General features: G+C 36.4%; 1 protein-coding gene across 1 annotated transcript in view; it reads left to right on the plus strand.

The window, feature by feature from the left end:
* slc6a2 (solute carrier family 6 member 2) overlaps positions 1 to 8,145 on the plus strand; it is a gene marked incomplete at its 5' end in the record, with an annotated part of 28,076 nt that extends 19,931 nt beyond the window's left edge. The window contains 6 exons of the mRNA XM_079264324.1: positions 3,507 to 3,635; positions 4,389 to 4,488; positions 5,222 to 5,322; positions 6,670 to 6,837; positions 7,554 to 7,625; positions 7,902 to 8,145. Coding sequence (XP_079120450.1) covers positions 3,507 to 3,635; positions 4,389 to 4,488; positions 5,222 to 5,322; positions 6,670 to 6,837; positions 7,554 to 7,625; positions 7,902 to 7,925 — 594 coding nt within the window. The 3' untranslated portion in view covers positions 7,926 to 8,145. The remainder of the gene's footprint in view (positions 1 to 3,506; positions 3,636 to 4,388; positions 4,489 to 5,221; positions 5,323 to 6,669; positions 6,838 to 7,553; positions 7,626 to 7,901) is intronic.
* Between the last annotated feature and the right edge of the window lie 5,757 nt (positions 8,146 to 13,902).

The following is a 13,902-nucleotide window of genomic DNA, read 5'->3' on the forward strand; positions in this document are numbered from 1 at the left end:
GCTTGAATGTTTAATCTTGGATAGTGGCCTTGATGCTCACTAGTCCCCAGCCCCCTTTGTTGTGTTTCGTGTATAATGGCTGGACACTGAACTTGGGGTGGAACCCTACATGCATGGTAAACAGCTTCTGTGTTTTGACATCTGTGGTCTGAGCTTCCTCCTTTGGTCATCTTATTATCTCAGCAAGGTATCTGATCACTGATCACTCGTCGCAAGTATTTAGCTGTGGCAATTTTCATTGTGGCTTCTTAATGGTTGCCATTCACCTCTGGTATGCCCAGGTACTTGTTGCATTCTTCCACATCTGTTATCCTGCCCTCTGGGAGTGCAATCCCCTCTGTATGGATTACCTTCTCTCTCTATGTTGTCATCTGGCCACATTTCTCCAGTCCAAATGACATTCTGATGTCCCTGCTGTATATCCTAATGGTGTGGATCAGTGAGTCGATGCCCCACTGAGTCTTACCGTACAGCCTGATTTCATCCATGTACAGAAGGTGGCTGATGGTGGCCCCGTTCCTGAGGCAGTATCCATAGCCATCTCTTTGATATATGCCACATTTGATGGAGACTTGTGCAATTGGCTTGAAGTTGGTCTCCAGGGTGGTCTGCCACAGCTTCATTGAGTTTGCAACGAAGGTCCTTATGCTGCCGTTGATCTTGTACAGTTTCAGACATAGCAGGATCCGTGTGTGGCATTTCTGGTAGTCAATCCAGGCAGTGCACAGGTTTGTCTGTCTGGTTTTGCAGTCCCGGGCAACAGTTCTGTCAACTAGCAGCTGTTGTTTGGCTGCTCTTGTATCTTTGCCAGTGCCTTTCTGTGTCTGTGTCATGTGCCCACTTACCTTAGCCACTAAGATGCCTGACAGGAGCTTCCATGTTGTGGAGAGGGAGGTTATTGGCCTGTAGTTGGATGGGACTGATCCCTTGTGGGGACCGTTCAGTGTCAGGACTGTTTGTCCCTTGGTCAGCTATACAGGGTGAGTCCCATCCCTCAGGAGTTGGTTCATTTGTGCTGCCAGGCGTTCATGGTGTGAAGTCAACCTCTTTAGTCAGTAGACAGTTTTTCATACCTGAAAGTCTATGCTGGATATCTGCCACTGTGATGGTAACTGGATCTTGTTCAGGGAGGGTGCTGTGGTCTGCTCTGAGATCTTTTAACCACTGTGCTTCACTGTTATGTGATGCCTCCTTCTCCCATATGCCTTTCCAGTATTGTTTCGTCTCCATACTTGCAGTGGTCAGCTTGTGTGGTATTACCCTGCCACTGGGAGTACACTTTGGCTGGGTTAGTTGAGAATAGCCAGTTTATTCTTCTGACCTCAACTTCTCTTGTGTATCTCTTCAGTCGCACAGCAAATGCTTGGAGTCTTTGTTTGGCAGTTTCCAGGGCCTCAGGTCTGGACATCTGGCTGTACCTCCCTGGCACCCTTTTCATGATTGTGCCCTTCTGGAGTTCTGACAGTTGACTAACTTCCCTTTGAGTTGCCTTGATCTTGGTTTCCAACCTCCTCTTCCATGGTGCCTCCTTCTTACCCTTGATGTTATGTTGGCCAAGCTTCTCCAGGATCACTGTTGCTGCACTGTATATGAGCTCATTGGTTTCAGTGATGGTTGTGATAGGGATTGTACTTATTGCTGCATTAGGGGTTGCATTAGGCTTTCTGGTGGCACATCACTAAGTTTTGCCAGTGGGTGCCAGGGGTTGCAAACTCTCATCTTAGCTATGATGCTGTCTCTTAGGCTGATTATTCCCTCACCTATCTCTATCTCTGGGGCTTGGTACCCAGTCTCAATGTGGGAGTTGATGTTAACTCCCCCATGCCTTTCCCCACCAGTGGTCCCCCTTACAATATTAGTGTATTGTATCTCCTCAATCTCTATCCGTGATAGCAGCTGTCGTTTGTGTATGTTGGAACATTGTGCTATTAGGTGTTTTGGTGTCATTGTTGACTGTGGGTATCGAAGTATCCATATATCCCACAGCCTCTTCATATAGCCCCACTCAGTTGGGTTACTTGCATAGTAACATTCCAACAGTACCTTATTTGCCTCTCGTGTCCAGTGCCGTCTACTTTGTGTTCCAGTACCCCATTTGTCATCACAGCATCCTGGTTCCTCGGTGTGTGACAAAGACCTTGTTTGACCGGGCGACATCTGAGCTGGTATCTCAGCTTCATTATTTCCACTCATCATGAGGTATATTGGGCAGTGGCGCTAAAGGTTTTGCCCAAGGACCCAACTGAATGATGTTGTATTGGAGCTATGTAAATACCATTTTACCTACGGGATTCAAACTCGGTTCACTTGCACCCGAGGCATATGCTCTACATATAGAGTTGGAAGAGCTTCTCCATATCTTGAAATCACCTCCATGTTCCTTTGATATGGAAAACTATAACTTTTCACAACTATGTAGCTCCAGGGTAGTACTAGTACTTGTTCCATTAAACACTAAGCAGCAATCTCTGTCTCCTAGATGCTGCTTCCCAAACACAAGTACAAATATTTTCACTTTAATTTTGACTAAAATTCCAGTATCATATAACCTTAACTTTCATTTTCCTTAATCATACATACAGCATAGTTTTGTATAGGTATCTTCCACTTCAAGATATCAACAATGTCATTCTGACAGGTTAAAACTTAAGTTTATCTTTAAAAAGATTAATATGTGTATAGAACTGTAGCCTATTCAAATTTAAATGCACTTATTTGATAATAAGTGCATTTAAATTCGGATTCTGAATAGTCATATTTCAGTTGCATTATCTGCAGTAAGATATCCACTGCTCATTTACAACTTAGGTTTTTATCCTTATTGTTTACAAAGCATTAATTAGGTGCATGATACACTTTTTAGATGCAGGTTTGCTAAATGTTTTATCTGCAATCCAAACTAACCACTTGCAGATCTACAGTCATTGTTGTTGTATGTTCACCCTTTTGCAGGAGTGGAATAAACTAAGGTCCCTTCAGAAAGTCAGTTTTTGTTTTTTTGTTTTTTTACAAGTCACATTCTGTCCAAAACTGGGCAAATCATGCTGATAAATTCTACTTTAAAATTACTCTTATTACAAGCCTTTAATTTAAAGCTTTCTGTGCAGCCAGCCCTACTCGGATCCATAATTCTCCTCACTATGACAGCCCTGTGCTTGTAGTGCTGGCGGTTATAGGTTTACTTAGTTATTCAGTGGTGTAGACTTTTAGAAAAATTGCTGTGATTTTTAGATGTGTGAAATTTGATGTAAGATTTCTATAAATTACATGCATAAAATAAAATAAAAGTAATGCAATTTTTACAAAACAGGTCAAACATATTATCTGCAAACATAAAATGCATATAAGCTTTTGATTTTTCTAACATTACTGTGAAAGATAATTGCATTCCAAACTACAGGAAAACTGTATTTATATCACAGCATATCACAACATAAGTCTTCTAAGCATCACACTTCCAGGTAGGAGCAGTTTCTGATAAATATGTCTGTGTTTGTGTTCTCCAGATGGGTGGCATGGAGGCAGTCATCACAGGCCTGACAGATGACTTTAAGATTCTCAAAAGAAACAGAAAACTCTTCACCTTCGCCACAGCCTTTGGGACCTTCCTTGTTGCCCTCTTCTGCATTACTAATGTTAGTATCAGCTGTCAGTGCCAATAGTAAATAGAGTTATGGATATTTTAATTTAGTAATGTACATACAGTTCTGCAGTGCCAAAACGAAATATGTGAAGGGTTAATTGAACTTGCCCGTCAAGTCTCATGATGTTCTGCCGTCACAGAAAAAAAAACGTTTCACAGAATTTCACAGAATTCAGTCAAAGAAATGATCAGATGAGCTATTGCATCACATTCGGATAATAAATCTGAATTCAATTAAAACTGTGGCAAGGATGTCAGCAAATCATTTTCTTTGTGGGTCCCTGTTCATTCACATGGGCTCAGCAGCAACGAAAACGTTACCAATTACAGAGATGCAAAGTCTGGAGTTTTTTGAAAGATTATGTCACTGATTCACATGATTTCTTCCCTTTAATCAAATCAGTGAAAAATATGGAGAACGTCAGTGATTCATTTTGCAAGCAAGTGCCTGGTAAAAGTTACAGACTGTACTGCTCAGGATACAAACCAAAGATTTATTGCACAAAAGCTCAAACGGGGAATCTCTCCATCTCACATCTCACATGTGTTAAGGGAAATAATCTGCAAGGTAAATCTAAACTGCCCTCCAAGGTGTAATGTGTATTACATTATGCTGGATAGAGTGTAAAGGACCCGTGCTGAATTACTGCACGCAAGGGTCTTCTTATCTTAAAGTGCAATGATGTACAAACAGGCCACACACTCAGAAACACTAAATTTTAATTTATCGTTTCCTCCCCTGTAGGGTGGGATCTATGTTCTGACCTTACTAGATACATATGCAGCAGGGACGTCTATACTTTTCGGAGTGTTGATCGAGGCCATTGGAGTGTCATGGTTTTATGGTAAGACATTTAGTGCTAATTACACACACACACACACACACATACATATATATATATATATATATAAATATATAAATATATATATATATATATAATATATATATATATATATATATATATATATATATATATATATATATATATATATATATATATATGTATAGAGAGAGAGAGAGAGAGTGAGAGAGAGAGAGATTATATTCATTAGAAACACTTATTTTACCACTGGCTGCCACTGGGAACATAATAGTATGAAAATTAAACATTTTAAGCACTATCCACATTTGCCATCACTTTAAAGACATTAAATCAACCCAAACTAAAAACATGCGACAGAAGTGTCAAATGTAGGGAAAAGAACAGAAGGTGGGGGGGGGGCTCAGGTTTAATGTAACGTAAAGTTTATAAATCAAATATTGCGTGACATAGTAGGCCTGTGTTGCCTATTAAGTTTGGCTGGTAGGAACATATAAGTAAATGTAGATAACAACATTGCAGTCTTGATGAGATAATTAAGTAAATACGTCAAAAGCACATGATTTTAAGGTCAGCTTAGAGCTGAAAATTATCAGCAGACAAGGGTGCAAACCAATATATGTGAGATTCCCTGCTGCTGTCCAGGGAGATTGCATATTTGGCACAAGAAACTTGCTGTAGCCGTCAGTGTTTGAATATTGATTATCTATAACTCCACTCAACCATGGAACCATTTAACTTTTCATGATCTTTGCAGGTGTGGACCGCTTCAGTGAAGATATTGAGCGAATGATGGGCTTTAAGCCAGGACTATACTGGAGGCTATGCTGGAAATTTGTCAGCCCAGCTTTCCTGCTGGTGAGAGAAGGGAAACAAGACCCGACATATAAATTTAACCTGAGTAGATAAGACACTCAATGGCACAATGTTGACCCTCTTATTAATGACATTTAACAGAGAATTAGACTTTTGATTGCATCTTTATCAGAATGAACAACAAAAGCAAATTAACTAATGCAATAAGATGAGAAACAGACAACAGAAAGCAGTCACTCACCACCACAGAGAAACAGATTCAATCATGGGCAGTAATGCTTGTTACTTGTACCAAGAAGGATGGTGGGAAAGAGGAAGATAAGTTGAACCACAGTGCAACCCTTGATGAGTTCCTTGCAGGCAGGTAAATTTAGTTGTGTGGCACGCCACGTGCATCAGAGGGAGCACATGGTTGTGTTCACTATTATGCATGGGTGGGTGTAGCCCACCATGTGCTTCCTTCCATATAAACATCTGTCTGCACCTTCCACTGGAAAGTGGTTGAAGTTTGTAGGACTAAGCATAATATGTCATTGCACAATTATTAGAAAAATGATTAAATTAAAACTCAAATTACTGTTGTTTCCATATTTATCTTAGTATTCTAGTATTATAGTACTTAGTAGTAGCCCTTTTATATAGGTTTGGTATATATTTTATATATACTGTACACTCAACGGAAAAAAAAAAAACTACAGCTTCATTCAGTTTGTCATATCCAAGGCAATAATAATCATCATAATATTGATAATGTCAATAAATTGATAACGTCAATAAATATCTTTAAAATAAACCGAAATTTCAGAAGATGCTTTTAGGCATTTTAAAATATGTGTCACAGGTACAAAATATTGGACATTCTGGATTCAGGCAGTGTCTTCATAAAGTTACAGAACACATCATGTAGGCATCAGGGCTCTGAGGGTTTTGGCCAAAGTTTCTCGTGGTTGAGGATAGTATTGTGATTGTTTGAGGTCATTGCCCTTCTGATTGATGATTGAATGTAAGTTCACTCAGATGCTTCATTCGCTTATTCGATGATAGATAAGCCATCTTAACCATGTAAATGCCTGAAGCAATTGCATTGCACTGCATACCAACAACTGATATAGTATAGTTCTGTCTTTTACCTTTGGCCTGACCAAATGTTGGTTTTTATGTGTAACACTAGATTCTTTAGAAGGTTTCACAGAAAAGAAGAGCAGTCTTTTGTGGCCTAAACAAACTCAGTTCAGTTAAACAAATACCATTTTTAGAGGATCTGGAAAGGAACTTTAATGCAGCACATGAGTAAAAATAAAACAAACAAGAGCCAATACAATCATGTCTAACACTTCAGATGGGTCTGTTTTCTGTCTCTTTATGGTTCTCTCTTTTCTTCTCTTTCAGTTTGTGGTTATAGCTAGTACTGTTAAATCAACAGGCCTGAAGTATGATGACTACATCTTCCCTAATTGGTCCAACCTTCTGGGCTGGGGTGTGGCCATGTCCTCCATGCTGTTTGTTCCTCTTTATGCCATATATAAATTCTGCAGTTTACCAGGAACCTTCAAAGAGGTTTGTATCAATAAAGTTTTGTTTCAACCTGTAAAAAAAAAAAGAAAAAAAAAGAGCACTTGTGGATGATGGATAAACATTTTTGTTGACATCTGAAAGGTCATAAGCTAACAGAAAGTTTTGGCTGGATGCTTGAAGGGAAGAGACTTTTTTTTCCAGATCAAAAACTTTCAGAAATATAGAATTTATGATTGCAAACATCAAAGCAGTGAACAGATTTTTTTTTTTCCACAGCAACCAGCCAGTGTCATCTTCAATCACCTGTGACAATTCCCACATCCCACCAGTATTTCCTGTTGATATTCAAGACTGTCAAGGACAGTCAAGATTTTTCATAGGTTCTTAGGATATACAATATGTTTTTTCTCAAAACATCTGACTTTGTTCTGACTTTGTTCATTTGGTTTCGGTTCTACTTTCTTGTGGACAGCCAGTATAAACATCTGTGCGGTTGTTGAGAAAAAAATTTCATAAAGAAAACTGTTCTGATGAAATTGGATTTCTTTGCCTCTTGCATCCTAGTAACAGCAGATTTTTTTGTTTGTTTGACTTCAAAAACTGTTAAGAAACAAACAAGTAAAATTTTTAATTGTAAAATGAATAAATGTGAAAAAATAATTTAGTTAAAGTTGGTGTTTATATATTTTTTTAAGATCTCATAACTACTGTGTTAAGACTTTAAGAATGATGTTATTATTGTGTTGCTTGTTTTGCAGAGGATAGCATATTGCATCACTCCAGAACATGAACATCATTTGGTGGCTGAAGGAAATGTACGGCAGTTCAAAGTAAGTGCAGTATTTTGTGTTTTTCTGGCTATTTAACCATAGAAATAATACAAATAGATGGGAGTGGTGTAGATTTAACATATTTGTTCATTGATTTCTGCAAGGATTTTTGCAACAAGCCTTTTTAAGTTCAGCTTTCATAGACACACATAGATAGGAATTATTCTTAACTGCATTACAAATAGGCTCTGGGAAGTGAGAAAATTGGGAAAGGTAAAACGGCATGTAAAATGTCATTAGGGCATAATACACTTGCAACTTTGTTCTGTTTTCCAGCTCAGACACTGGTTGGCCATTTGATCACATCTACCCAGAACTCTTTCATCATTCTATTGGAGTTCCTGTGCAACAGTGGTCAGTCAGACAAACAGAGCAACAGGCTCCAGTCTCTTCTAGCAGCCTCTTCCTTCTTCTTGTGCATTTACCATGCAAGGCCTTTGTTGTCAATAGTGGCTTAAAGCACTTTGATTTCAGAGTTATGCCTGGTAGCATCCTGAAACAACTTCATCTACCACTTCAACTCATAAGGGGCAAGTCATGGGAAAATTTACACTAACTTCCATGTGAGCATAATAATGGTTTTTATACTTTATACTAACTTTTATTAATGATGTCAGTCTTATGTGTTGTTACTATTACCTCTTGGAAGGGATCATAACAACAGTTAAAATCTAAATAATCCCTCATTTATCCGTGTATTCCTATACGGGGGATCAAAATAGACAAAATAAGATCAGTGATTGTTTATTTTTGTGGTATTATAAGTTTATGTTTTGTTTTTTTTTTGTGATAAGTTTTTGCTTCTCATTCTGTTAGCACAGTGGCTTATCTCTGTCAGTGCCTTATTAAATGAGACTCTCCGTCATCCCTATAGTCCATACAGAAAGACAGAACAAACTGTGTTGACTCAGGAACCCACACAAATCAAAACAGTTGTGGATGGCAATCTCTTGTGTTTGGCTCAGCTCTTTGACATTAACATTAAAGAGCTGGAGGTCGTCTGGTCATCAAGTTCAAGCTGTTTGGCTAAGAGGAAAACAGACATAATGTTTTTGTCACATTGTATTACTGAAAAGGGAATAAACCATAGATGTATCCAAGCTTTTGGAGAATTGAGGGCGGCTTCATGAACTCTTGTGCTTTGAAAAGGTGGACTAACCACCAAGCTTCAGTCTAGAAAGGAAACTAAATTAGAACTTGGTCAATGTCTGGCTGCTTAGTTGGACTGCAGTGGAAAAAAAAAATCATCACCAAAACAAATGGCGCTACTGTTACAAATATTTTTGTGTTATTGTTGTGATTTTGTGTATATATACACACACACACATATATATATATATATATATATATATATATATATATATATATATATATATATATATATATATATATATATATATATATATATATATATATATATGTATATATATATATATATATATATATATATATATATATATATATATATATATATATATATATGTATATATATATATATATATATATATATATATATATATATATATATATATATATATATATATACATGTGTGTGTGTATATACTTATATTTTGACATTTTTGTCTGTTAAGTTTTTCTAAAGAATATATGTGGCTTTTCCTCCAAAGAAGAAAACGTGTGGAAACAGTGTATTGGGTGTGTATTGGGAATTGTCACCATACAGCTTGCTGTTGGTATACAGTACACTGAATTCATTATTTCATTGTGCTGTATGTTAATTACTATTATGACTCTATGGTAGCAACGTTTATATTTTCATTCAAAGTACATGGTAACTTATGGTGTTTTTTTTAATCACCATATAAGTGCCAGTGTGTTGCTTTTTGGAGTGATATTACCTTTCTCTGTTTTCTTTTCTTTTATTTATTGGAATGAAGTTGAATTTAACCTGGTGATAAAACTCCCTTACTGAAAGGAAAAAAGCCACACACACAAAAAAAAAGTACAATTATATGTGGAATATATAAAGAGACCTAAAAATATATAAATATATTCTTTTGTTATATCTAATCTTGTATTTATCAAATTGTTTATAGCAAATTGTGAATGTAAAGTATTTTAAATGTAACTGTCCATAATCATAACATGGTGTTCGATGTATAGCTAAGATGAACTATTTAGAAAAGAAAAATATTCTTCAGTGTAACCTTGGACTACCTTGTCACATAAATGTGAACAAATACACCCTGGATCTCCTGGACCATGTTTACAGAAATACTATGTACAATACCAATGTCCTGTTAAACGTGAGTGACAACTGTCTAAGAAGAAGTCTGAAGTATTCATACTACAAAAATAAAGAAATTCTCTTAAACACACCTAAAGGTTATGTGTTTTGTGCTTTAATTTTATGTTGTCAGTTCAGATAGCTTAGGGGCCTCTCGTAGCATGATTCCTCCTTTGTTAGCCAACTGTGCCACTGCGGTGGAGGTCTGCAGTGCATTGTCTTTGCAGCTTTCATCTCATGTTCAGTGTTCCTTTCATTGACACAGAACCAGGTTCAGGACCATCAGTTATGCATGAAGAAATTCTGACGTGATGCTGAAAATACAAAACTGAATCCATTCTTTGATTGTGCATGGTTGGATGACATTGTCACACTTTGTGGAACTAGGAAACACACTGACATCTTCAATTATGTCCTGTTACAATTCCATTGTAAACATACTTACAGGGCAATATAAGAAAGAATGCTTTGCACTAGTGATTAACCAAGGATATATTTACAAGAACAAAATAAATCCCTAACCAGTAGTACTGTGCCAGTTAAAGCATATGTGGAGCCCTAAAATACAAAGAAAACAGTCTTATAATGTAATAAATCACAGTATAGAAAAAGCCATTTTTACCATTATACTCCATTAAAGAGCGTAAAACAGAAATACAAAACTAACATATATCTTTCACAAAGGGTTATAAAGTTTGGCTTTAATATAAAAGTGTCATGTGTCTTAGCTTGTCCTGGGTCCTCTTTAAAATTTTTTGCTTGTTTTCTGAGTCAAGTTTTTTTAAAAATATATTATATATATGCAGGCCACATACATAAAATTTTGTTCTTAAATATATATATATATATATATATATATATATATATATATATATATATATATATATATATATATATATATATATATATACACAAATATATATATATATATATATATATATATATATATATATATATATATATATATATATATATTTGTATATACATTTACATACATATCGAATGGATCACCCTGTATCAGTTTGACAATTCTTACAGTCTTACACCAAAGGAAGATCTATTAGCCAATAAAACTGAGTAAGCATGAAAATAAGACTGTATATCTATGCATTTGTTTGGAATATGCAGAGGAAGAATAACTAAACATCTTCCATTTTTAAAAAAAATTGCAAAATGAAATACTTTGCAAAAAAAATAAGCCATTCAAAATGACTGACAACATTAAACATGCAGTGATGCTGGTAAACTAAACCACTATGAAAACTGAAATTTAACAACATCAACATCATTGTGACATTTTAGGGATGACATACAACACCAGTTACTTATGACACACCAGTAAAATGTGGACAAAATGCAGTGTGAGAATTAAGTTTTGTAAAGGTATATTTATTGCAAAAGAGGTTAAAACGGCTTCCACCCCAAGTCGGGGAAACATCCTAAAGTCCATGTGTGCCAATGACGGGAAGGAGTCACTGAGAACATTGGGTCTGTTACTTCTGTCTTCTGTTTGTGAGGCAATGCCCTAAAGCAGGCCCAGCACGATCGAGCTTGTGCTGAGTTTGATCAGACTGACATGAACCACTGACTCAGATCCATGCTGTTCCTCCTCCTGAGCAAAGCCTGAACATCTCCCCCCAAGCACACCTGGACACAGAGAGATTATTGTTCACAATCAAAGTGTTTCCGTTTAAACAAAGGGTAGGTAAGCACAAAGGTAAAGTATGTTACGCCAAGCATGCAATTACCTGGTCAGAGTTCACTCAGCCACCTGGTTTGCTCCACTCACAGACATTCCCAAAGCAAACCACATAAAGGTGCAAGATGCAGCTCTACCTGCAACAATTATTTTCTGTAATCTGACAGCATGTAAGACCAAAGTGTCTCACTTAGTTTATTCAATGTGCTTGTTATAGTGTAACTCATCATTCATTCATTCATTATCCTAACCGCTGAATTCAGTGAAGGGTCGCAGGGAAGCTGGAGCCTATCCCAGCACTCTTTGGGTGAAAGGCAGGCTACACCCTGGGCAGCTCACCAGTCCATCGCAGGGCTATAGTGTAACTATAAAGCTTTATTTACAGAAGGATGTCCATTTTAATTACATATTTGTGACATTAAGTAGCTGCTTGTTCTAAATGTGCAAAGTTAATATAACCTTGACTTTTTTTTGGTGGTTCATTCAAGAATGTGTTCATGTCTCCCTCAAAATAAAAATTTGATACATACCTAGACCACATATAGTGTATGATAAAATTAATTACTGAGACTTTAATTTAAAAGTAAATCTATGCAATCTGATTTTGTGCCATTTACTTTAATTCAGTGCAACAACTATTAACATTTATATAACATTGTTTTTTTTTATTCTTATATAAAGTAGGTAATTTACATGACATTCATTTCCCCCTAAAACAGTTAGATTTCATAAAAGACTACAAGCAATCAGAAGTGTGCATGATCCTTAAAAAGGATCAATGAGCCTCATGCATATGAGAAAAAAATCTTTGTAGCTATATATAAACTTTTTTCAATTTTTTCCACAAACTCCATTAAAAATACTTTTGCAATATAACTTGATCGGCATTATCAAAGTCTTTTTTGTTTTAAGATAACTGAACTGCACAAAATGACTTTTACTCAAGTTAAGTAGCACTATTTTAAGTAAAGTATGAAAATAAGATTAAGAAGATTAAATAGTTTCCGTTGGAGCTATTCCACCATTCTTACATGTGTTTTCATTTTCGATAGGCATCGAAATAAAAAAGGTTCCTGCACAACAACCCCCCCCCCCCCCCCCCCCCCCTCCTTCCCCCCTTTCTTTTAACATAATATAAAAACACTTCAAAGTGTTGTTTAATTCCCTGGAAAAACAAGGAAACCAGAACTACTAGAATCCAGAAAATTGCTTTATTAAACCATAAATGGTTGGATACAACTTGGGTTGCTATAAATAAAGAACAAGTTTGGTTCATTCTTATTTAACAATTGTGCATTCATTTGTTTTGTTGGTGACCATGTTTGCTCCCTGTTTTCTGTAAAATTTAGAATTGATGCAAACATAGAGATGCTGTTCCTACACAGTTTTCCTCTAACCCATTAGTTCTCCTGTCTGTTCCTTTTTTTTTTTTTTTTTTTTGAGAATGCAGCTCTAGTATTCATCACCCTGACGAGGTATAGATCTTTATTCTTCTGACAAATTACACTTTTTTGGAAGTATTTAACTTGTCTGCTCTCACCGATTCCTGTTAACTTGCTGTAAATTTATCCACTTACTCCTAAAAAAGAGGACAAACTAGAGTCTTATACATCTGGAACTATCTTTGGTGTTCTCGTCTCCCTGCACACCTGTGCACTGAAAGTAAATAGCCCCCTTAAGCCTCAATGCTGCAGCCAAGAAAAGCCTTTCACTTGTGTGTCCAGAGTTTCTTCAGCATGGTTGAGAACCCCCTTCCTTTTCTTTTTATACTGTTGCCTTTTACATTAATTAAGTACTTAGTGCTCAGAAATTCAACATAACAACTATGTGAAATTGCCTGAAGAGCTGCAGTTTATTTTCCTTATTGTCCCTTTATACCTTGTGCACACTAATGTCTGCTACATTCTTTCTTTGTCTAGGTAAAGGAATGACAGATTGAGTCTTCTGAATGTTTTTTTTTCTCCTGGAATGTGGAACTGAATCCTGCTCTCCTCCCCATTAAGACCTTGAAGTTCTGCTTTTGTAAGCTAGGAAATCTTCAAATCATTGACTCGACATCAAATTACAGTGGACTGCAACATAAAGTTCACTCGAAAGAATCCTAAACACAAGAAGATACCTGTTTTTGGATTTTGCAGCGTAAACTGAGAAGATTGATCTTCTCAAGACTGTTTATAGGATACTTACACATACCAAAATCTACTTATTTACACACACCACACACTGAAACAGAAACTTTTCATAAGAATTTTACACCATTGGGCTGAAAATCTCATTAACAAGGCCCACAAGATATTTTATTATGTAATCATGACAGTTTCTAAAGGACA

The sequence above is a fragment of the Telmatherina bonti genome (genome assembly GCF_933228915.1).
Source record: "Telmatherina bonti genome assembly, chromosome: 1".
Taxonomy (NCBI): domain Eukaryota; kingdom Metazoa; phylum Chordata; class Actinopteri; order Atheriniformes; family Telmatherinidae; genus Telmatherina; species Telmatherina bonti.